Source organism: Mustela putorius, unplaced genomic scaffold, assembly GCF_011764305.1.
Source record: "Mustela putorius furo isolate JIRA1106 unplaced genomic scaffold, ASM1176430v1.1 tig00003927_pilon_pilon_pilon, whole genome shotgun sequence".
In the NCBI taxonomy this organism is placed as follows: Eukaryota; Metazoa; Chordata; class Mammalia; order Carnivora; family Mustelidae; genus Mustela; species Mustela putorius.
The window spans coordinates 2,759,698-2,786,396 of NW_025422072.1; the positions used below are offsets into that span (position 1 = coordinate 2,759,698).

Consider the following 26,699-nt stretch of genomic DNA (forward strand, 5'->3'; position numbering starts at 1 on the left):
CCTTCCAGGTGTTTGGGCAATTCTTAGAAAACTACTAGGTGATCTCCCTGGATCTTCTGGATTAAAGAAGATTTATTATGGACTAATTAATCTTGTGCTTCTTTACATACCATTTACATTGGCAATGTTGGTGCTAATGTTAGCTATAGGTGTTGAGGGGTTAAGAGAAGGTGGAATTGGTGCCTGAACTCTAAGGACTGAGAAATGGAACTTAGTTCTAATTACTTCAGTGAATATGAATGATGACACTGTTGAGATTGCCTGAAGTTCTGGCCCTTCGACACTGCCTCATTTTCCAAAAATGCCATTTAGGCAATTATGGGAGACAAAGTAGTCTTATTCCCAGTCTTTGTTCATCTTGCTCTTCCATTCCCAGGGCAATGTCTGCTTGACTAACCCCTGAAGCTTGGATTTTATTGTTTCTAATGCCATGCTTAGACCAAACATTTCTTTAATTTCGTGGGATTGGCCATATTTTATCAGGTTTTCTCATTCTGTCAGTATCTTACAACCAGATAACTCCTTCCCAGGAAGGTAGAACACCTATTATGTACCTGTGTCAACAGGATAAGAATGTCTACATAATTTTTTGAAGTATGAAAATTTTAATATTGTTGACACATTAATATCCTGGACAATTAATTCTTATCTCAAGAGAGTTAAAAAATATAATGGACAACATTTTTTTTTTTTGGAAAGGATGTTAAATCAAATGACCTTTCTTTAGTAAATCATAATTACTCTTCAACTGAATTGTTTTTTAACTTAAGTAACAGTAAAACACAAGGACTAGCTACTTTTGCAATTTTGATATTGAACATATTCAGGAAATAATATACAACTGTCTATTTTTGGAATGTTTTTAATAATCAAGATGAATATACAATGTTTTACACTTAATATTTTTTAAATCTGTTAGGAATTTTGGCCATTTGGTTATGTACTGTTTATCAATATGTGAGTAGACATAATAAAATATCTAAAATATACAGGTATAATTTTTATTAATAGAAGAAATCTTAGGGATATACTGAATTTTCATGTACTATCAAGCAGATGCATTTCAAATATATAAAACAAAGTTTTTCAATCACATCTCCTTATTTATGTATTTTTTACTTCTTTTAGCTAATTTGTCAAAATCTAACTTTTTGGAAACATTCAACCAAGAGGTCTTTCCTATAGCATTTTGGTATTATGTTAATGCAATAATAATATAGAAGACTTACTCATTGTCTGGGATATACTGAAAACATGCACTTAAATTCTTAAGTTTAAAACTTAAAACTTAAGAATTTGGAGACCTAAGAATTTGGAAAACTTAAGATTTGGAATTTCCATAGCAGAGAAATTACTTTGTACCAATTAAACTCTAAGCTCAGTAACTATTGGGATAAATAGAAACAAACATTGACTGAACTATGGAGATAAGAATACCATGTTTGAGGGTAAGCAACTTGTTGAAAGTTATCACCACTTGATTTGGGAAGAAAAGTATGTGGCTTTGTTTATTTTGTCATCATAGGCATATACAAGAAAATTAAGCAAGAATTTTATTACTATTATTGAGCTCATTTATTATATGTCAATCACAACAATTATAACTGTTCTAAAAATACTTCTTTCAGTAAGTTAAAAAGAAAGGAGACATAATGGTTATCATATTGCCAGCTTTAATCTGCTAAGAGAGCATTCTATTTCAAGTGCATTAATTGATTACATACCTCCATAATGCTGCATAGACAATTGCGAGGGTGATCAAGGCCAAGCAAGAAAGGCCACTGCCTACTATTAGGGTAACTGAAGGTGTACCAGAGGATTCCATGATCTGTAAATTAAACAAAAGAAACACAAAAAGGAGAGATAATTTTTATTATAAATGAAAATAACTTCTAAACTCAGCAAAACTATCCTAATACTCAAAAACAGCCAACAGAGTTGTTATAGTTACCAGATAATTACCCAGTGATCACTTTGTTCATATATTCTCAACCTCTAAAGTGACTAATTCTAGCTCCCCCCCCCACTGTGAAGTAATAAAGGCCTTAGAGTTTTAAATGCTTGATTATGGCATATTACTCACCATGGCTTACAATAAATACCTATAACTAAAACTTGGTGAGTATTCACATGTTAAATTTTCTCTAGCTGAAATTTCAAGGAGCATTTTTTTTTCAACAACTGTATTTCAATTATTTCATAGCATGCTTTTTGGTAAAATTTACTTTGATCTTCCCATTTATAACTCATTGTAACCCTAACCTGGTACCTAAAATTGAAAAATTTTCAAACTTTCTGACTTTTGACAACTTTGTTCCAAGTCAAGTGTTCTCTTATTTAATTTCACTTGCTTGGCCTCTAAGGCTATAAAAGAAAACCAAATTTTGAATGCAAGAATTTACAACATATTTTGTGGGTTTTTCTTTTCTATTAACAAAATATACAGAAATAATTTTCACAATACCAGTATCAGTCCCTAAATACATGACCTTGACAAATAAGCCTTAAATATTTTAAAACATATATAAAGATTATAAGCAGTTACTGACTTGAGAGGTTTCTTTCCTTAGACACTAACATGATACTAACTAATAAAATCTGTTGTTTTTCTTATTTTTAATATTGAAAGTTTGAAGAAATACACTTTAAGATCAAGTGTGTTCCAAACCTTAGGTATGCACATTAAATTACATTATGTATTTTTGTCATCAAAATAAGTAAGAAGAGTGAGGCATATTTAGGCCAAATTTAGACAAAAAGTCACATTCATCTTAATAATTATGTTTCTATATTTCAATATTTTGTAAATAATTTTTCAAAATACAGTTGAGGATATTATTTTTCTCTTAGACAGTTTATGCAGCTATTTCAGAAACTACTTTTTTTTTTTTTAACAAGCCTACACTTTTAAGGAATGATTTTACAGTTTCAGGCAGTCCGTGCTTTCATGAAAACTTCATTTGCTTTTTGTTTTTTTAAAAAATAAATATCCAAGGACACCCCCAGAAAACCTGTACTGAAAATATCCAATGCAGATATGCAATATGTTTGGCTTATAGTGTCTGGGGTCTTCATTCTACTACCAACAGTATTCTCACAAATTCCCCAGACCAGCTTTACAGTTCTAAAATAAAGGTTAAGTTGGCAATTATTTTTATTTGAAAGTTTGCAGCATATTAGTAATATGATGGAGTACATCCTCAAAACTATGCTGCAGAAATTTCAAGTTAGAAGACATAAAATTTAGTAGAATTTAGTTACAGCACATCAACTAGAATTCATTTTACCAAGCTACTGTAGCTAAGGAGGAGACGAACCCAATTTTGCCACCCTGCAACATTTTCCATTTCCCCTTTTAAAATGCAGTTCCCTGGAGAAACACTCTCCACAATGTCCCTGCCTTTGCATTAAAGCCTTGTTTTCCCTTTGTTACTTACTATTTCTCTAGGTTGCTGAGCCAAAATGGCGAAGGTAGAGAGACGATCACATAAGCATTTCGTATGGGATGCATCGGTAAGCACAGTTTTACATCCCTGGGTGGACCACGTTCCCAAAGACTCGTTCCTGCAAAGGGGGGTGGGGGGAGATCGGGATAAATACGCCTGACGGCCAATTCCGTAAAGAAGAAAATGCAGTTTAATTCAGAGAATCGTCTACTGTAATTCCCGTTCAGGAAAAAAAAAATCTACTTGTTGTTGAACAGAACGTAATTTAGATGCATCTCCAGTAATGCAAAGCGAGAGTGTTTGGAAAAAGCAAGCGGGCGGGTGCAGCGTGCAAAGAGCTGTCCAGCGCCGGAGGTGCTGAAACCGGGACTAGCTCTGTCCAGCCCTCTGCGAGGAACGGCAGAGGCAGTGGCAGCACCAGCAGCCGCCAGAGCGTTGGCAGCCACTTCCTATGCTCATCGGATCGTTTCAAACACTCAGAGTGTAAAGAGGCTTTTCAGATTTTCATACCAGCTCTGATTCTCGTCCTGTATTTTTGGATCGTGAATGCTGGCTTTTAAAATGCGGATTTCTCTGAAAAGCCTGCCTAAAAGGTTATATAGCTTGGGATGGGTGATAGGATCTTTTCCGCTGCTGGTTAGGGATTTTTCCTCCCTTTAGAATTAGCTGCTGTGAAAATTTCACCCTGGAAACGGGAAGCAGCAGCAGCGGCATCAGCTGGTTACGACTCTTATTGCCTTGCCTGGTATCCAGGGGAGGGGTAGGTTTCAGACATAAGCTTCCCACTCCACACTTCATTCAGCCCAACACGCCTCTGAAGCCCTTGACATTTCTCCCCCTGACCTGCGTCTCTGCCCTGAAGTAGAAACATTAAGCTAACACCAAGTCTGCTAGAACATTTGGAAGAATAATCCTACCCCAAAGTCCGGTAGGAAGGGGAAAGAGGGCCTGCTTCAGTTTCTCTTTGGTATAGCCATTCAAAATTCTAAAGCATATGGTTTATTTCCCACCCCAGCAGAATAAAAAAATGTTATCAACCTACGCTTTCTTAGTAGGGGGGAGTAAGATGGGGGAGAACCCTTCCACCCCCAGCTGAACTACTCTACAGGAAGAGGAAGAAAAGGAGAAAAAGAAAAAAAAAAGCTAGAGAGTTCAACCAATCAACTTTATTAGCATTACACGTGTTATATACTGAATGCACCAATTCTCCCCTCCCCTCCCCCAGGTATGGAAACTCTCCAGCTAGCGAAACCTGGTTATGTGTGTGTTTATGTGTGTGTTTTAATTTCAAACCACATTATTTTCTGTGTTAAAAATTACTCTAAAATTCGAAGCGAATAACACCTAATTTTGAATGTTGTACTTTTGATTTCACCTACTCCATCCTTGAATGCCTAAAGCTATTGGGTTAAATATGCATGCAGTCTATTTCTGAGAGATTTCAATGAGAGAAGCTTCTCTGTGACAGTTGGACTTCCAAGTTGAGCTACAGAATATAATTCACACTATCCTTTTTGGTATGTAAAAACAATGTTTTTAATATATGTGATTTTGTATCATTAATATTTATGACTCAAAATACTCTTAATTACAAGTTCTTTTAAGAAGGAATACTTGAGTGAGGAATTTGAGGAAGGCCACATAAAAAAATTAACTAAGTTCACCCAAATACTTTTAAGTATCACCAGTTCAAAATTAGGAGGTCTCTTATCTTTCTCATGACGTCATGCAGTCATGTCAAATTTAAAATATGTATCAGTAATACCTTCAACCAACTGCAATAGAATTAAATCCCACTTCTACCTAACCATAGCAACACTTCAGTTTATCTCATAAGCTGTGTATTATCTTCTTGAGACCAACAGTGAAGGCCAAATGAAAAACATTTAGCTTAGTTGATTAAAGTTTAAAGAAGAAAGATATAGTTAAGAGAACCTGACATGTTTTAAAACCTAATATCTGCATTATTCATCCTGGATGGCAGCTCTACTTTAATGCAGTATCTGTGCTTTCAAGATGGAGTCTAGTACTTAAACTTTTCACATTATGTAGCTATGATCAATAAACCAATGGGAAATCTTAATAAGGAATTAAAAACTTTACTGTAGTTAAGACCTCATATGAGACAAAATTATGTATTTATACCCAGGTAATTAATTAAGAAAATGTTAGCATTACTAAACATTGGCTATCAGATATTAAGTCTGTGTTCAATATAATGATGTTGGACTCTGAAGATCTTGTAAATTTTACATGACATCTTTAGAAAAGTAGGTCAATTTACTTTACTTTGTTTGTACAATGATTGCATTGCTGACCTGACCCAGCCTCGGGCTGAACTGGAAAGTGACATGGGTCTCACTGCCCCCAAGCATGAAATGCTTCAAATCTTTCTGGGCCCCTTTCCACGTGTACCTTCCTGAGGCTACAAAGTCTGTATCCCTACCTTTCTTTGGAATTATTCTTGCTTTGTTGACTTTACCTGTTTAAACTAATATAATAACATAAGTGAACATAGTGTGATGTACTCTTCTCAGTTTAAAATAAGGTATAAAACACAAAATAATGCATATGATAGAACATCAGAAATTGGAGCAGATGAGTAGCAGAGAAGATTTTGAAAAATAAGAGATTAACTACCAACTTCTATAGTTGGCTAATCCCAAGAGCTGAGCAATAAACATGATACCATTCTCAAACCATATTTTATATTGTTTCAAAAAACCTCAATATTTTAAAACCATATAAACTCTTAAAATTAGTTTCCAAATCACAAGCATACATGTCACTATTATTACAAAACCTATAGTATGTGTCATCTATATTTTTAAACACTCAATAGCCTATTCTTACTGCACAAAATTCTTTGAAAGCATGGTACACATGTCTGATTGATTTCAGGGAGATCTTGTAAAGCAAACTGATATTTGGTACAGCTAATGTGAAGCAAAAAAGCTTCTCCAATCTGTAAAGAACAAGATTTTCAAACATGTGGACTATTACAGCAGTCATATTATTCTTCCAATATCAGAGGGTTTTTTTGCAGGCTATGATTAATGGTGTATCTGTGAATTATTTGTATTTATTAAGTCTAGGTTGTCATCAATAAGGCAAACAAATACAACAATATATATAGGAATATTAAAGATATAATAAGAATAACAGACGGACAATGTCAGAAGAGAACACAGAATGATGATACAGATATACATATTATGCTGAAAATAACATATTTCTTTTTCACAATATCTTTTCTGGGCATTAAAATTTATTTCAAATAGTTTTCAAAAATAACTAGGCCTGCAGAAATTCTATACAGCCAGAACAGTCTTTGTTGGTTACACCTACATTCACCCATGCTAGCTGTTAGCTGTCATCTGTACCTCTTCTCCTTCTTCCTATTATTAGGTTGGCTAAAAGAAGAGTCTGCCTATCCCAAGTATTCAAAAGTACATAACCACAAGCATAGAAATGTGAGATACAAAATCTATTACTTTCTAGCTTTATATTTATTTGAGGCTTTCCCCAATTTCCTAATTGGGTTTCTTTCCTAACCTGGTTTCTTTTTGGATATGAGTATATCATTGGGTTCATGATTTCATGGGAACTTTAAATAATATAGTATGTGACGAAATTCTATAATATTTACAATTACAGGAAAAAATTGTCTGTTCTCTTTGACAAAAAGTTATTTAGTAAAACCTGGTAGCAAAAACTTATAGTGACACATTTCAAAACTGTTCCAAGAAACCAAACTTTTATCTTTGAAATACCGATACAACCAGACATTTCACTTGAATCATTCTTTTATAAAACTGTCTATTCTGCTTCATAATAAATCAATGTGTAAAGTATTTATTGTGAATAAGCCATATACTTAAGGATGTTTATTAACTTTTAGGATATTAACATCCCACTTATTCAAAATCAAAATAGCTACAATGGCAATTCAAAAAAATTTACACACAATTTCTGAGTACATTCTTCTTACCATGTATGTACACTGAAAGGAAGTTTTTCCCATGATAATAGTTACTAATTTCTAAAAATTAGGTGAATCTGTACTATTTTTAATGTATAGATTACACCCAAGTAAATGATGTGTATATGGTTCTTGGTATAAGTTATTCCCATAGTACAGAAAATTTTGGAGTACAAATGAGCTAATATTCTCAATTTTGAGTTCAAGTAGTATTTGAGGGTAATTCCTACTTTTTAGAACATTGCAAATATTGCAACTATTGTTATCTTTAGCAACTGTTACTATGTCAAAACACAGGGGATAAATAATTGGAAAGTTTTGCCAGAAGTAACCTTAGTGAGCTTCTAGTCCATTGGTTTTCTACACTTGATTACTTTAAAGTTACCTGGAGACCTCTAAAAATTAAGCCCTGGGGTGGGCCTTGGGCATTATTACTCTCCTAATGCTCCCCAGATGATTCTGTGTGCAGCCAGAGTTGAGAATCACTGATCTATCTCAACCACTTAGTTTTATAGATAAGAAAAGTGAGGTATAGTTAATGTAGGAGACTTGTTTTAAGTCAGAGTGAGAAGCAAAGTTGGGCTTCTCACTTCCATACCAGAAGTGTTTAATGCTAAGTTTTAATTGCAATCTCTTTTAAAACAGAATGTAACATGTCCTATGAAGTTGTAAGAATATCTGAATGTCATGCACTTTTACACTTGCAACCATTGTGGTACTAGTGTCACAGTTTTAGCAAATTGAGTTACCAATGGATAAAGTTAGCAAAGGGTAGGTAGACTGTTACACTGTATCATTTATATCTTATATTTAAGTAATATATCCTATGATGCATTAAAGAAAAACATTGATTTTATACCAATTTTTTATGACATAAAACATCTCCTGTCTCTATAGTGAGATCATTTACTCTTTTGGGTGATATAAAAGCTTAAATTCCAAATTCTGAAAACATAATAATGGGTAAACATTCTAAGTTCTTTTTTCCTTCTAAAAATGATATTCTCTGTATTGTGATTCAATGGAAGACTGTTATTCAAAATTATTTTTCCATCAATTATAATGATATCTGTATATAGCAGATATATCTGCTATATACAGATATCATTGGATATCTATGCTATATATATATATATGCAGATATATATGCTATATACAGATATCATTATATACTAGTATGTATGTGTAAAAATATAATAATAAATGAAGAGTAATACCCACATAAAACATATACACTTCATTCACTGAGATGAAATTTAGAAGCAGGTACTTTGCTACTACCAGAAAGAGCACTTATCATCCACTGTGCTGGGCCTGGAATTAATAGTGACCCTACTATACCAAAACACTAGATTTCCAATTTGTTACAGAGAAATGAAGTAGTTCCAGGAATACTCTATAGTTAGATCTCCCCAAAACAATCCTTTGTGTCTATTAATGATTCCCATCCAACACAGGAATATTGGTTGATAAATTCACCTCACTTTCTTTAGTTATAAAATTAACACTCTCTGTGCCATACTAGAATACCAGTGTTTTTTGAGAACTGTATGTTATTTGCCTTTGAATCTCTGCCATGCGGCTTTTCACTTAATAGGTATTAAATGATGTTTGTTTAGTTAATTTAATGATTATTTACACTGCAAGCAATGCAATGACTGTTGATACTGATGGATCCAAACAATCGTCTTAGCTCTAATTCATTTGTTGTTCTTCAGCATATAGTAGAAATATAATCTGAAGTGTATCAACAGGCTAATCTATTAGTTTTTGGTCTTCAAACACCATTTGATGACAAATTCTGAAAGATTCAGCATGCTATAGTGATTATGTTTAGCAGCAAGACCTGAATCTTCACTAGTCAACCAGTCAATAAGTATTTTTAGAGAGTGCTTTTCAAATGCTAAAGTAGAAGATTCTTTAAAAATAATAATAATAATAAGTTTCCTTTTTTGACATGGGGACAGTCTGGTTGGGAAGACTATATAAAATCCAAGAGTATATTTCCTGCTTTATTACAAATTATTCCAGAAAATGTTATCAGGTCTACCCTTCTATTCTAAGAACCATTATTTATTGTCTGTGTAAATCCCATCACTAGGCTTCTTGTTTCCATTCTTGCCACCTAACCACAGTAGCCAGAGAGCACCTGTTGAAACATATATCAATTCATGTCACTCTGTTCAAAAATCTGTCAGTGGTTCTCCTGATCTCACTTGGAGTAAAAGACACAAATCTTACAATGACCTATAAGGATCTGTAATATCTGGTCTGTCACTACTTTCATCTCCTACTTGCCTTTGCCCATCATTTCCAAAGGCAGTGAGCTTTTTGTTCTCTCACCTTAGCATTTTTTGCTGGGAATTGCCTTGGCCCAGAATGCAGTCCTCAAAGATAATTATATTGCTTACTCCCTCACATCATGTAGGTCGCTGCACTGTTATTCTACCAGAAAGGTTCTCACCAATTATCCAATATAAGATAGTAATTCCCCATCAGTAGTAGGTTAAAAATGGCCATGAATTCTATATAACTCTTCCCACTAAAAGATACAGTTTATTTCTTTTTCTTTTGAATCTTCATAAGCCTTGTGACTTGATTTGATCAAAAGAATGCAATGGAAATGATTTGTGACGTCTGAGCCTTGATTCCAAGAGAATTACAGTTTCTATACTCATCACTCATCATCTTTTCTGCTATCATGTGGAGTAGACTCAGGTGAGCTTCACTAAATACAAGAGAGAGCACTAACTACCAGACATGTGAGGGAGACCATACTAGATCTTTCCGCCCCAGGATGAACTGCCAGAGAGAACTGTATTTTCATGAATGGCACCAGATGAAACCAGCAGAAGAACCAACCAACTGAACTCAACCAAACAGCTGGGCCATACAACTGTGAACAAATAAAATAGTTGTTGTTTTAAGCCACTAGGATTTGAGGTGGTTTGCTGTATAATAACTGATTCATCATCTAATAATTTCTCATATACCCTGTGTTTTTACCCTGTTCTGTTGCTGCCATAACACTTATCCTGTCTAATACATTATGTATGTCTTTGCTTATTATAATTTTTTTTTTACCTCGGTATTCCCAGATCCTAAAAGAGTGTCTGATACATAGTAGCTGCTGAATAAATATTTATTGAATAAATACCCAGTATAGATTTTGGACTAGAAAAGTCAAACTTTTCTACACTATTAATTCATTTTTTAAATTTAACAAATATTTATTCAGCATCTAATATGATGCAGACACCAAACTAGGTTATTCTGTGGACATACTAGATTTGTACTTTGTCATTTGGAGCTTGAGAGCTTCAGTGGAAATTATCTTGCAGGTGTAGTGTCACTGCCTTTTTGTCATAAAATACACATTAAAACCAAGAACATGTTGCTCTTAAGGGTCACTGAACATCATTTACAAGAATGGTAGCACCAGTTTTATTGCCAGTAAAAGCTTATATTTATTTATTTACTTCTTATATTGTGGTAAAAACACTTAAAATCAGATCTATCTTCTTAACTTTTTAAATGCACAGTACAGTATCGACTCTAGGCACAATGTTGTACATCAGATTTCTAGAACATATTCATCTTGCATAACTGAAATTTAATACCTGTCAAATAGAAACTCTCCACCTCCTCCTCTCCACAGGCCCTGAAGTACAGGCAACAAAACCCAAACTAGACAAGTGGATTTATCAAACTAAAAACCTTCTGCACAACAAAGGAAAATACCAGAGTGAGAAGTCAGCCTAAAGAATGGGAGAAAATACTTGCTAACCAAAGACCTGGTAAGAGGTTAGAATCCAAAATACAGGGCACCTGGGTGGCTCAGTCAGTTAAGTGGCTGCCGTGAATGCAGGTCATGATCCCAGGGTCTTGGGATTGAGTCCCACATTGGGCTTCCTATTCGGTGGAAAGCCAGTTTCTCCCTCTCCCACTTTCCCTGCTTGTATTCTCTCTTTCTTTCTCTCAAATCAATAAATAAAATATTTAAAAAAAATATCCTAACTTCATAAGCAAATAAAACCTCAATAGCAAAATAAAAACAAAACTGATAAAGTAGGCAAACTAATCTTTTTTTGCTATTGTTTTAAAATTGGAAATAATAACAGTAGAAAAAAAGTATGGGAAGAAATAATATTAAGGAGGCCAATCTACTGGGTTATAAATATGTATAAATATCTTCACCATGATTTATTAATAATTAAAGGTTACAACATGCTAGCTGCCATCATTAATTAGTAAATAAGCAAATAATAATTACACTAATGAAAATAACAGCTAACATTTATGGAGTATCTAACTCAATGTTAGGTGCTATAGTAGATATTATAAATATATATATATATATATATATATATATATATATATATGTATATAAATCCTAAATCCTAAATCAAAAGTATCAAGGTAGATATTGCTGTGATTTTCCCAGGTAGGAATATAGAGACAAATGGACCTAATGCCTCCCTCCAGAATCATAAGGATCCTAGAACTATAAGAGCTGGGGTTAGAAGCTGCCTGGATATCTCAATCATGCAAGCTCTGTACTGCCTACTTTGGCTTTATTGTTAAATGTTTAATAGAAATAAATGGAGCCAAGAGATTGTGGCTATGCTAAGGCTGCCCAGCTGGTAAAGGGCTGTGCCAGGAATTGAACCCAAGTCTACAAGACTTCAAAGCAGATTCTCCTTTCTCTGCTCTCAGTGAGGGGTAGATACAATGAAAGCATAAAACCAGAGTTAAGAACATGCAGGGAGAGTGCTCAGAAATGGTGAGCACATTTTGAGAATTAAAATCTCAAAGTCTTTTATGGCTCATTGTTTCCGAGTTTCCCAGCAAACAATTGTTTACATTAACTCTTTTTTGTCTTCCTGTGAAGTGTGTTCCTTCCCTTTGAAGCCCCAGATCCCTACCCGTTTCTCTGTAGTTCAGGATTATACAGATACCTCATTCTGCCTGACTGTCTTTGGAATTCCATGTCTGTGTGGACCCCCATACAGAGGAAATTACATTTTACTTTCTCCTGCTAATTGGTCTCATGTCTCTTTGATTCTTAGTCCAGCTAAGAAGACCATGAAGGGCAGAGGAAAGTCTTCCTCCACAATAATACCTTGGGAAGAAATGAGAAGAGTTGAGAATTCCTCCATAGATCTTAACACTTCTAAATCAAATCACTATACTATAAACATTATTTGCCAAATGTATTTCCTAAAACTCTGTAGGGGTATACCTATGATTCACAGCGGGTTTCTATAGGCTAAAACTCTGGCATAAAACATTCAACAGCAGAATCACTGAGTAAGCTTTTTCCTCCCATTCCATTTGAAATTATAATTATGATGTGGCCTGGCTGTAAACTGACCTAGCTATACTTCTGGCACTGGGTCACAGGTTAGCTGTTTTTTAAGTTAAAAATTTGAGCATATGTCTGTAATGTTAACCCAAATGAGGATAGATCTTAACAACTTACTGTTGAGATGTGAAACTAAAACACCTATTAGAGGTTGACGTTTGTCACTCAAGATCCCAATGCTTTGTTTCTGGGATAAAGCTGGGAATATGTGATTTTGATATCAGAGTTATTAGTTTCAAAAATAGAAATTTTAGTTCTTGAAGAGTTAATCATACTTTAAAAATATGATTCATCACTAGCTATGCAAAAATCCTTGGACATATATATAGTTTAAATGACTACTTGGATGACACGATATTCTTAGAACTCTGATACAGGTAACCTAGAATATTACAGTAATGTTTCTCTGCTTACTTCCTCCATGTATTCTGTGCAATTTGGGAACCTGGGTATTAGTAGAAAGGAAATGGAAATGATTGGAATGACAGAACAAAGTATTACCATATACAAACACATAGAAATGAAATAAAGTGGTCTGCATATGAAAAACTGGACTAAGTTAAAATATAAACTAAGAAAATAATCTGTTAACAACCAAGTGGTTCATAGTCATATAATTATTCAAGTAACTTTGTACCAGATCCAGTATCACTCATTTGCAACTATTGAATTCTTTAAAAACTAATCAATATCCCAGCATTGCAGTGTTTAAAGTAAAAAAGCTCATTCAATAAAAGACATGCTGTAAACATTTTGTATCTACACGATGACAGAGATAAATAGATGCTTTATAATGGCTTCAGTAAGTATTACAATAACTTTCATCAGGTTTTTTCTAATTAAAATTACACTTTGAATTTGCTTGTGACAAGTTTCAAAAGAGCTTGCTAATTTTCCTCCCCTTTTACATCCTCTATAGAATCTATGGAAAAACAATGATTTTTATCCTACATATAGTTTTTATTGCATGTGTGGGGATTTTTGTTTGTTTAAGTCATAGATATGGCAAAGGGAAAGTTGGTTTCTTGTCTCAGCTGGGCCACACCAAAGTGCTATTATCTGGAGGAAATCCCTAGCCTACTCTGGGACTCAGTGTTCTCATTTATAAAATTAGAGAGTTGCATGTTCTACCAATTTTATAGAGATACTGTGTTGATAAAACTAAGGATAATGAATATTTTCATCAATTATTTGTTCAGTGGATATATGATGTAGGCATTATTAATGAAGATAAAAATCATATTTCTAAAAGTTAAGATTCCTAAATAAATGAAATATATTGTGATAATCACATATACCATTTTACTGACAAGAAATGATGTCAGAGGATTCAAGAGACATGAAGAAGATTACCTATTAAAGATTATCTCTTATCATGGCACCATAATGTTTCTAGGTTTAAGAGGCAATGCCAAAGTCTGTGTTTGGAAGACCCAAAGTTAAAAGAAATGAAGTAATTAATGTCCTCTATGAAGATGAAAGAGATGGTATGAATTGATGTTCACCATGAATTTTTTGTTGTTGCTATTACTATAAAGATTGTAAGAACTGGAAAGAGAACCCGAGATTACAAAACCTTTGGGATCATATAACCACATGGCCAACAGCTACATCACATTTTATATGATGGGTGGGCTAATAAAATATGAAGATAAGTAAAATTACCAGGGAAGTAATACATGTCATATTCTGACATGAAATGCAAATGATGTAATATTTCCTATCTCCCAAAGTACTGCCATTACCATGAAATTATCAATGAAAACCTTTCATTAAAATACTTTCTATGGATATTAGGAATATTTAAAATAAATGCTCTGATAAGCATAGTGGAAAGTAATAATATATGAAATTACAAAAATGTAGTGATTTCTGTAAACCTCTAGCTTTGAAGAATCTTGAAGATGGAGGTCTTTTGTGGGATGCCATAAATTCCCCACCTCCCACAAAACAAAAAGATGTGAGGTAAATGAGGGTCCAGTGGCTGCTACGGCTGACAAATATTCGCGGAGAAGCACTGTTCTAAGAAGAACATCTCATACTATTTATTTGCCGAGCTATATGCTCTTGACTACATGGCAACTTAAGCTGAGAGTAGCAATGGAAAAGGGAAGCCTGTGTTTTAATTCCTCAATGGGAGCTCATGAAGAAAGGCTAACAAAGAGGCAGGAGTGTCTCTAAGTGAATTATGTAACACAACTTTTTAAAGTTCAGTGCTTAGTGACGATAGTGCCTAAGTTGATTTTTTTTTTTTTTTAAGGATTTACTTATTTATTTTAGAGAGAAAGAGCATGAGCATGGTCCCACATGAGTTGGGGGAGGAGCGGAGGGAGAGAAGCTCAAGCAGACTCCCTGCTGATCAAAGGACAGACAAGGGCTTGGTCTGATGACACATGAGATAAATACCTGAGCCGAAAACCAAGAGTCTGACCCGTAACCAACTGAGCTACCCAGGCACCCCCTTAAGTGGATTTTTAAGGTCTCATGAATAAATTTGAAAGGACAGTATTCTAGGAGTTTATGGGTAGGTGAAATTAGGGTTTTATAGGTATTGATGTAGACACCCTAAAATACTGACTTGCACAATTTGGAGAAGATGAAATTCTGCTTTAACCTCCTACATTGGTAAATTTATATAAAATGTTTTCCTGCCTTTTTGGTACGAGGCATACAGATTTCAAAGATTGAAAGACAAACATAGTCTCTGCCCTCGGGTACAGTGGAGACAAATATACAACTTGTCCATCCCCACCCTAATTAAGAAAATTCCAAAACCTAGAACACAGTTAGAAACTGTAGGTGTGTAGCTAGTGCTGTGGTGACAAAGGAAAGAACGACATGAGTCCATTTCTCAAAAGTCTGGCACTTAGAAAAATACATGTTGCCATATATTTAAAGAAATGTGCATTCTATCTTCCTATCATGCTGCTGCTCCTGTGGAACTATGGTTACTTCCTACATTAATAAGGCAAGCAGTGAAAATTCATGGTTGAAGGACAGCATTGAACCCTCCATGGCATAATTAACATTTTAATGAGCAGTCAAGGCCTTTCCTGTTTTGGATCTCAACCTTGTGTCTCCTGAGTGGATCTCAATCTGTTGATCTCAGAGAATGAGGTGACTCTGTCTTAGTGAGATTTTAAACAAAAGTAGACCACATAGGCCACTGTTTCAGCTTGATACTGCTCTCCTTTGTTAGCAGAACTCACTTATATTGGAATGTGCCATGTCAGTATTCAACAACTAATTTTCAGCTCTCGTTTCCTTTTTAGCATATATAAAAACTGTACCCACATCACTTACATTCTAGGAATGGCTAATTTTCAGTAACTGACCGACTAATTGCAAATTCCCCTCATTTGTAAGGTGCAGTGGGCTAACTGCTATTTGGGGACACAAAAATTTGCAGAGGAAGCATTGGGTAATGCTTGTAATTTAATTATTTGCAAATCAAACTGCCTAACACACCAAAGGCACTAAACTTCTTCATTGGAGACAAGTTTGAAGGTCATTAAAAAGCTATTTGTTTTGAGGTTTCAGAAAGTAAAATACCCCAAAAAATGTTCTAATGGCTAGAAAAACACTTTTATTCCCAGATAAAATCTTTCAAAACATTAAAAACCAATCTCCTTATTTTCATGACTAGGAGAAAAAAAAAAAACCTGTCATGAGAAAATTCCTGTGGGAAAGTTTCAAGCATCTTAAAAATGAAGCTTATAATAGAAGAGCCTTCTCTGTCATAATTAATATAGCTTCACTAATATAAAACTCTGGCTTCCTCTCCCATCGTCATATCTCATTTCTGACTGCCGCAGACCCATTACTATAATATACATTATACATATAGCACAATATATGTTACAGTATTATTCTTATTAGGTAAAGGCTGCAGAATCTCAGGGAATTCTGACATTTATTTCTTGGTGACAAGAAAGCATAGCTCAAGTTATCTCTTAAGATGTGAACATTAATAATCCACATAGATAGTGAAGTCGTTCAACCACTTCGTTAAATTTTGCTTACTGATTCAGTCATAAAAACCAAGGACATCATGCCATTTACCTATGAGTTACATAATCTTTTAGCAAAGTTGAAGACTGCAGTTGTGTTCATTGTATCCTTCAGTTATTGTTTTTTCTCTTAACCATAGTCAAGCATATAAAAAAAGTTAAAACATAGATACGTCTTCCATATTTAGTTGATTAATTTATGAAGAATAGTTGTTACACATTATCTACCACTGAAGTAAATTTCAAGTGAAGAGGACTTCAAGTTCTCTAAAGAGAATCAGACATCAACATAATGTTCCACAATATAAATAACCTAGTTTTGTAGCCAACTGTCTAGAATACATAGAAAACCCCAGGAAATAAGAAAAATTTTCCTATTGATACATTTGGGAAGACTGGTATAAAGACTGGTTATTCTCAGAGTGCGGTGTAAAATTTTCTGCGCAATTTCCAACTTTGCAATTTTAACACAGAGAAACAAATTACTTATGTTAATACTTCTCTAATTCAGGCCAGTAAATGTATCTTCAGTGGTTTAGAGTTTAACTGTAGCCATTTCCAGGGACAAACACAGGTTCAACAACAGTCCTGGGAAGTATAATAAGTACATTCTAGAGTAGCAGTTTTATATCATTAAGGTGGCTTCAGGACCTTTTAATACGAGAAACAAATGCTGATAGAAATCCACGGCACCTCCAAGTGAGAGTAAGGATATTTCACGAACTAAGTGATGCTTGGGGAAAATATTGAGTAACTCAATAGACGGCTCAGAAAATCCATTGTGGGTGACCCCACAAATTCTCACTGTCTCCAACTTCTCCTAGTAAGTGCTACTTCTTCCTGGCTTCTGAGCTCTCTTCACCTAATTAGGCTCCTATTGCTACCAGGCTTGCTGAACAAAGCCTCCTATAAAGGCAATAGATTCTTTATGGAAAGTCAAGCACAAAAGAATAGGAAAAAGAGAAAGAACTTGCTTTTGGAGTCCCCTGCCTATATTCCAGTAGTTCTGTGTGATTTCTTTTAGGTTCTGAGTACAGATATCCTTAAACTAATTCATTTAGTCATATCCTTATGAATTAGATTTTCTTTCAAATCTTATATGACAGGACAGAAAAGACTATTATTCACTGTTACTCAGCTGCTCTTTTCTTTTCCTCCTTCTTCCCAGAGAGCCAAAGTACAGATTGAAGTGATTCCTGCTTATACATCTATATACTGGGACATAAACTGTCTAGGGCTGCAGTGTATATAGAATTCTGACATGAATGGGGAAAATATTATCAGTGGATTCTAAGATTGGATGGTTATTAAAATATGAGTTGCTTCTTTGGGTACCAGACTCAGTCATGGCATTAAATATTCAAATATTCAACAACAAGTACTTATTAACCACTTTGGACAAAAGCTTTCATATCAATAGAACAATGACTGTTTTGTTTTACAATGTAAGGCTTAAAAGACCTTAATCTTTTTATCACATGGAGATAAGGTTTTTATGTGCCCACCCAAATATATTAATGTTAAGTATAAAAAGAAGTAACTCAAGACCATCTCCTGGATATTAAAGGGTCTATCTGTCCCTGTGTAAGAGTCAGATACTCTGAACCAAATTCCCCATCACCTGCATCACATTCTTTTATTTTTATTTATTTGTTTATTTGTTTTTAGAGGTGGGGGAGGGATAGAGGGAGAGGGAGAGGGAGAGAGAGAATCTTAAGTAGGCTCCATGCCCAGTGCAGAGCTTGACGTGGGGTTCGTTCTTACAACCTTAAGATCATGACTTGACTTCATGACCTGAGCCAAAATCACTTAAGTAACTAAACCACCTATGTGCCACACACTTTTTTTTTTTTTTTTTAAATTAAATACCTATCTAGCTCCAAAGAGATGAGGGTGGGGAGAGGCTATAACCACACTACTCTGCCAGATTCAAATCTTACTCTCAGATACACCTCAGGAAGGATTCAAGGACAAGAGAAATCTTCCACCTGGCAGCCGAGGGGGCTGTGAAGAGAAGCAAATCAGGGTCTTTAATCATCTTAGCAGCACAAAGGAGAAAATATGCTAGCACCAAATCATCCATCTCTCACTGCATCTTTCAGCCAAATCGAAGGCCCTGTGGGACCAGAGCTGAGAAGTGCTGCAGCCCATGGGATGATGGGTGACAGACTGCTTCTTTCCCTGGTAGCCGGGCCACCTTGAACAAAACACTACATTCCTTCTGTATCGCACAGCTTTCCTTCTCAGCCATGTTACTGAACTATAGATAATTTATGACTATAACACTCAGGAATAACGGACAGGAAAAACAGATGCTCCAGGCTGGGTTTTGCCAGTTTTCTAAGTGCTGCCTATTACTTCATAAAAATCACTTCTCCCCTATACAGGTTTAATTGCAATCATTGTATAGGTGGGTTTCAGAGCTTTGAGATAAAGAGGCTGGTTCTTATCTTAGACCTTATCTTAGGCCTTCAGGGCAGTACTGATAAGCCCCCTCTCTTCTCAGTGACTGCCGCTAGGCCTCCCCAGAGGGCTCATCCACACTAATGAGGACCATATTTCTGCTGTCTCCAGAGAAGCCTTTAGTGAGACCCCTTCTTTATGAGGCATCTATCTCACCCACTCAAGACTCAGAGAAGCTGAGGTACGCTCTTCTCATAGTCGTTAAGTGGGACTGGAAACAGCAGCTGAAATGGGGCACCATCGATTCAAGTACCTCTATTGTTCCAGGAATTAGATTCACACCTCTTGAATGTCTTTTCCTTTTTTCCTCAATAATCCCTGCTAAAAAAGAGAGAATAGGCCTGTAACAGATTAACTGGTTCTAGGTCCACATCTCCAACAGGGGGCTTAATACCTAACCTAATTGCAAATTTAATCTCCCCTAGGAATATAATCTTAACCCATAGGTCTGGAATTTCCCTGTTGGCACTAGTGATGTAATACACTTGACCCATTTTGTTCCCTAAAGAAGAGTGAGTTTGCCTGATGCAATTGACGCTTCCCTTGTACCTTTGTGCTTTCTGTCTATAGAAGTCTTCCAGATAGCTCCACTTCTCAGAGCTCCTTTCTATTTGCTAAATAGAATGCTGCCTGACTCATGAATCACTGAATAAAGCTAACTTGATTTTTAAATTTAGTCAGTTGAATTTTGTTTTTTAACAGCACCTTCATGGTTTCAGGACAAGAGAGTCTACAAGTGGCAGTAAGGTTGGCAGCTCCGTGTTCTCTCCGTGCTCTCTGTGCTCTCTAAACCCAAAGGCATTCAGTTCCTCTGCTGATTGAGAGCTGATATTAATCCACCTAAGAGCATCATTTAAGCATCAAAGCCAGTGGGATCTTCTGTCCCTTAATCCTTTAAAAAAATTATTTATTATTTGAGAGAGAGGGAGAGAGAGAGAGAGAGAACACACATGGGAGGGGAAGAGGGAGAGAGAGAATCTCAAGTAGATTCCCTTCTCACCATGAAGCCTGCCTGATGCAGGGCTTGATCTCATAATCCTGAGACCACGACTGAGCCTAAATCAAGAGTCGGACGCTTAACCAACTGAGCCACCCAGGCACCCCACGTGTCCTTTAATTCTGATAACTGTTGCTCCACAAGCAACGTGTGGGCTCTTTCTACTTATTTGGTTCATACAGATACTTTGTCTTGGGACTCGATAGGACTTTTCTAGGTCTATCTAGGCTACATTTCTGTTTCTATAGAACCAACACCCTGTGGTTTCATTTCATGTGTACTTGGAATGGCCTTGTTCAGGGCACTCTAAATCCCAGTGTCCTCTCTTTCTTCTGGTCTCTTACAGTAGATTCCTTGATTATGGACTGTTGCCTTGTCCTAGTCTTACCACATTAATTGCATTGAATGTTGGCTGAGCCTTACTTACATTTGTAATCTCTTTTGTCTAGGTGGACAGCATTAGCAACTCCCACTGATAATCCCAAGAAGGCCCTGTGGGTGTCTCTCCCTTTAACAAGGTGTTAAAAGCCCTTTGAATTACTTAGCTTCTCAATAGGAACCTGATCTTGAATCAGTCTTAAGCAAATTTTCTCACCAACCCTAGGTATTCAAATGCAAATGACCCCGGGCAGCAGTCTTTGGAGATGGAAAGCATTTCTGTTTAGACCCATTACAGCCTCTCAATCAAGCAAATTCTTTAGCTTAGGGACTTCCACACATCCTCTTATTTAAGTGCCTACTATTGTCAGACATTTACTGAACCTTGGGAAGATGAAAAATTACTTAGGGGGTGCCTGTGTGGCTCAGTCGGTTAAGCGCCCAATTTTTCATTTCAGCTTGGGTCACATCAGGATCTCAGTGTTGTGAGACTGAGCCCAGATTCAGGGCTTCACACTCAGCAGGGAGTCTGCTGGAGAGTCTCTCTCTCCCTCTTCTTCTCCCCATCTCCCCCCACCCCTGCCAAAAATCTAATAAATCTTAAAACAAAAAACAAAAAACAAAAAAAAAACTCTGATGCTGAAACCATTATACTATTTGAAATAAGGTCAGTATTTAGAAGCAGCCTAAATGTATGAAGGGAAGAACACATGTTTATTTTGATTATAGTCTGCTATGCCAGTAGAAATTTTGAGAAAATAATCTTTGCATTCTAGAAAGTAGTCAAGGCAGCTAAATCAGTTCAGCTTTGAATTCATTGTAACAATCTAGGTGAACTGTATAGAATTACAGGGTTAACAACATTCTGCTTGAGGATTACCAGGACTGAGAAATGCATTTCATTGTGTAAAAGACAGATACTCACACTCCCCTCCCTTGAATAAAAATGAGAGAAATTTTAATGGTGGGAGGAGGTCTTTAAATCATCTCTAAGAATATTACAACGAGAGACTAGACAAGACCACTACTAAGAAGTTCTAACAATTTTCCACCCACTGAAGTCTTTTTTTTTTTTTTTTAAATATGATATTTATTTGACAGAGAGAGACACAGCAAGAGAAGGAACACAAGCAGGGGGAGTGGGAGAGGGAGAAGCAGGCTTCCTGCTGAGCAGGGAGCACAAGGCAGGGCTCGATCCCAGGACCCTGGGATTGTGACCTGAGCCAAAGGCAGAGTTTAATGACTAAGCTACCCAGGCACCCCACACTGAAGCCTTTAAAATGTCTCTAATGAGAATCATAGGGATAGATTACATTAGTTGTCTTGTAGGTCTTACAACTATTTAAGCAAAAAAGCTTAAGTTCAGTTAATATATTCCTGAAAAGAAAATACCTGACTTTTGAAAGCAATGAACATTTCATAAGATGAAAAGTTTGAATGAAATATGTTTATATTTATGTTTATGTTCATTTTGTTACCCTCTTTTTGAAGCTAGCACTAAGAAAAAAGGGAAATGGGAAGAATCATAATTTATATGTTCTCTCTTCAACATTTTGAAATAATTTTAGACATAAAAATGTTGCAAAAATAGTAAAGAATTCCTGTATATCCTTAACCAGCTGTCTTCAATATGTTAATCTGAAATATCCACAGTATAATCAATCTAAGTGATGAAATTAACATTAGCATATACTATTAACTAATCTATAAACCATATTTGAAATTCACCTATTGTACCTTTAATGTCCCTTTTGTGATCCAGCATCCAATCCAGAATCCCTCAGTGCATTTAAGTTATCATGTCCCCTCAGTCTTCAGTCTAGGACAGTTCTTGTTTTTCATAATCTTGACAACTGTGAAGAGTGCTGACCACTTATTTTGTAAAATGGCCCTCAATTTAAATGTGTGTGCATTTTCATAAGTGTAGACTGAGGCTATGTATTTTTGACAAGAATGTAACAGAAATGATGTTTTGCCTTTATTGGTACATCACACATCAGGAGATACAGGATATGCTTAGGGTTTACTCCTGGTGATGAGGACTCTGATCATTTGGTTAGACTGTACTTGCTCTATTTCCCCACTTCTTCCATTTATAATTAAGGAGTATTATTTTAGGGCACCTGGGTGGCTCAGTTGGTTAAGCCTCTGCCTTGGACTCAGGTCATGATCTCAGGGTCCTGGGATGGAGCCCCTGCATCGGGCTCTCTGCTCAGCAGGGAGCCTCTTCCCACCCCCACCTCCCCACCCCCCACTGCCTGCCTCTCTGCCTACTTGTGATCTCTCTCCTGTCAAATAAATAAAATCTTAAAAAAAAAAAATAGTATCTTTTGAGGAAATGCATTTTCTTCTGAGGATATGCAGTCTTTTAGAAATTAAGATATGGGTGATATTTTGGGCGACTTCTTATAGGGATAGAAAATGTCTCATTTCCTTCTAGACATTAGTATGCCTTAAAGTCACCTCCTGATGACTCCACTGGAGAGGGCTCTCTTAATTTTAAACCTTAGCAGACTTTAGGAGTCAAGTCTGTACAGCCAATGTCACCAGTCTGGCTGCTGTTTAGTTACTTTTTAGGTTGATCTTTGCCAGAATTTCTTCCCACAATTTCAGTTGAGCTCTTCAACATACTGCCTGGCCCAGCAATATAAAGGCAGTCTCTTTTGCTTAGCAGAAAAATAAAATGGATCTGAATCATCAAGGATAGAGGATGCTTTAACTTAGTACCTAGGCAAGCAGCACTGACTGTAGTCTTCAAGGGCTCCTGAGAACCCCTGTCAGGTCCCATATCTACTCATTTGTTATTAAGTTGATGTGCCAGTGAAATACCACTCCCTCTGACAATTGGAACAAAAAGAGAATTAAAGATTTTTAAATTCATCATGCATATGCATGTCTCTATGCCTTTGTTAATATTGCTTTTCCGTATTTTGCCCTGCTGCATGGAACACTCCTCCTTTACTAGCTCGGGTCATCTGCCCTGTCCTCTATGAACTCTTCCTTGACATATCACATCTCAGGGCTGCTGGGTGTTCTGGCTTTTTCTGTTCTGGCAGCATTCTTTACACTTGTTTAGAGCAAATAGCATACTGTACAGTGGTTGATTACCCCTACTCAATTTTCAGGTCCTCAACATCACAGACTACATTGTTCTACTTGGAACATATACAATGGTAAATACTGAGCAAATGAACTAAAAACTTCAAAAATATTAAACTCGTAAAGGCTGTATCATGTTCTCTTCTCTACTGATCTATTTATTGATCCATTGTCTAGCCAATCTTGTTTTAACTTTATGGTTACTGAAAGATTTAAGGTGACATTTAAATATACATAATGAGAGATAAAACAATATTAAACAAAGATAGATATGAAAAGGTGAGTTGGGAAGGAAGAGTCAGAAGTCTATCAAGCAAAGTACACATTTTAATGCCCTGCATTTTTGTTAGGGATGGAATCTAAATTAAGCCTTATGATAAATATAAAAAAAAAATTCCAAAAATGTCATTAAAACTAAGGGACCATGCTGTGCAGCGACAAAATGTTCTGTGTGACGATTTATTTACCCAAAAGCCAATATATGATAAAAATTATTTTCTAAAAACAGAACGCAGCAATGATCTGAAATCATGTGAAAGTATTAAGTGATTGCCAGGCAAGGTTTGTTCAAGCAATGCACACCTACCTCTCACTCCCATTTACGATTTTGGAACAAAGCTCCTTGGGAACTGGGGCATGTTACTTTTAAGGTAAATGCAGTATTAAAGTTAACAGCAAATTAACTCTATGTGTTAGATTTTTCTCATTCTTAGAATAAATATACAGGGAAGAAAATTATGTCCACTTGAAAGCTTTTTGAAGGACAATGGGAGAGTGAGACCTGAACAAACACCTGAATTTGTTCATGTGCATGCACTTTAATTTTGTGCTAAGTATCTGTGCAGATTCATTCCTCAAAAAAAAAAAAAAAAAAAGGGAACTTTCTGTAAAATGAAGACCTTATCTATTGCTCTTACCCACTTGGGTACCCCATAAGATTATGGGTTAAACAGAAACATTATCTGATCATATTACAGAAATACTTTTGTCAAGTTATTAGCTTTGTCATACAAGACTATATCATTTTCCTCTTACTTCTTTATAAATTTAAAACTAAAATAATGTCTGCTACCTCCCACCACCTGCCTATGGCTGCAAAGAGGCAGCTCAGGCCCACAGATCAACAAGAAAGTTCTAAAATCAGCAAGACGAAAAACTGGTTCAGACTTGCTGATAAAGGTTATACTCAAAGACCGTTAATCAAACATTACCCATTCTTTTTTTCTAACACATTAAATTTTCTTATCAAATTAGTAGTTTCATAGTATACAATGGGATTTGAAATAGGAATAACTAGTCAGTTAAATATTTCAAACATTCTGCCCACCCAATCAAGGAAGGAGTATAGTCAAGGAGTACAATTTTATGAATGTTCATTAGTCTGGAGGAATAAAAGAAAAGGGCATATTTCAGTTTCTATTGGAGAGTGTTTTTTTTTTCTTTTTTAAAATAGAACTTTTATGGAAAAAAAATACAACAGATAGAGACACCTTTAACCTTAAGTTAATTTTGATATGTTATAAATCAGCTCTCGTTAGGTCACCTTTTGAAAAAGTCAGTATTCCACATAAAATGGGAACTCAAAATAGTGTGGTCTGAATTATTCCTAAATGTAAAGTCTCAGGCTTCTCCCACTTCAGGCTAAATAAACTCTTGCTCCCACTTTAATTTTTTAAACGTAGCTGCATGTGATTTATGTTTTTACCAATTCAGCGAAGTTAATTAGAGGGCAATATTGGAAAAGGCCATCACTACCCCCATTTCCCAGGCAAGTAAGCAATAAGTAGAATGAGTTTTGTTGCTTTTTCAGACACTTTATTGTTGTAAGTGTGATTACTACAATTTTATTTGATTTCTCGCAAATTCTCTATGTCAATACTGGAAATAAACTGTATCCTATGTTAGGATTTACAGAGGCCAGAAAAATACTAAACTTCCTTTTACATTTAAGAATAAAAATAGTTCCACTAAATAAAACATGTGCTTGAGTTTCTTTCTCCTTCTCTTGATACATTTCTCCAGATTATGTACTTTCTAGTACATAAAATACATGTACTTTCTAATACATGCAAAAAACATGTAGCCTAGTTGTAACATATATGGAATTGGTCATGAGAGTGGGGAGCAACAGAACTTGGCGCTTAAGGTAAGGCTTTTGAGCCATTTACTCATGTGAACAAATATTGTTCCAGGACTGGCTGAGGATTTGTGAACAAAACAACACTCCTGCTCATACATTGGACTGAGAAGCAGGTTTTAAAAACCCCAATAAATATCTAATATAATATAAAGCAGAGGAGGGTGAGGGCACAGTCAGTGACAGGGAGGGCCAGGGGCTGCTATGTGGGCGAGGTGGCCTCTTCAAGTTCAGTTTCTCTTTTATTATCTCTTACTTGATAGAGTTGTTGCAAATTATATAATGCAGGCACAATGCTTAGGCAGTGGGGGACACTTAGATGCACTCAAAGAAAATATAATGGATTTACAAGATTAGGTTTGTCAGAAGACTGCAGACGATATTCTCTCTCACCTATAGAATCTGAAAGAGAGTGGCCTGGTGTTATCCTCTACTGTGTCAGAGACCCAGGTTTCTTCTCTTTTATTACTTTATTGCTTTATCACGAGTGACCTCCAGTTCAAGCACCGATATGACTGATCCCACTTCTGGCAGACTATTCCATTCCAGTCAGTACGAAGGAATAAATGGAAAGAGAACGCCCTCCCTTTCCGTAAGGGTACTTCCTGAAAGTCATAGACAGTATTTGAGCTTGGAGGTCAATGACTGAAACTTGGCCAGACTTAGGTGAATGGAGGGCTGAGACATGTAGAGTTTTTAGTTTGTTTTTTAACCATAAGATTATGTTTCAGCTAAAAATGCAAAGAGTTCTTTTTTAAGAAAGAAGGGAAGAATAAAGGTGACAGTCGCTGTCTCAAATATATGAGGCCAGTATTATCTGAA

General features: G+C 35.8%; 1 protein-coding gene and 1 long non-coding RNA gene across 5 annotated transcripts in view; one reads left to right on the plus strand and one right to left on the minus strand.

The window, feature by feature from the left end:
- ADGRB3 (adhesion G protein-coupled receptor B3) overlaps positions 1–26,699 on the minus strand; it is a 726,064-nt gene that overhangs the window by 154,824 nt on the left and 544,541 nt on the right. For all 4 annotated transcript variants that reach the window (XM_045069381.1, XM_045069382.1, XM_004769290.3 and 1 more), the window contains 2 exons: positions 3,438–3,564; positions 1,725–1,828 (listed from right to left, as the gene is read on the minus strand). In XM_045069381.1, coding sequence (XP_044925316.1) covers positions 1,725–1,828; positions 3,438–3,564 — 231 coding nt within the window. The remainder of the gene's footprint in view (positions 1–1,724; positions 1,829–3,437; positions 3,565–26,699) is intronic.
- Positions 3,445–11,275, plus strand: LOC123388943. The gene is made up of 3 exons (XR_006603456.1): positions 3,445–3,513; positions 10,015–10,146; positions 11,087–11,275. It is a non-coding gene; the product is annotated as an uncharacterized LOC123388943 (long non-coding RNA).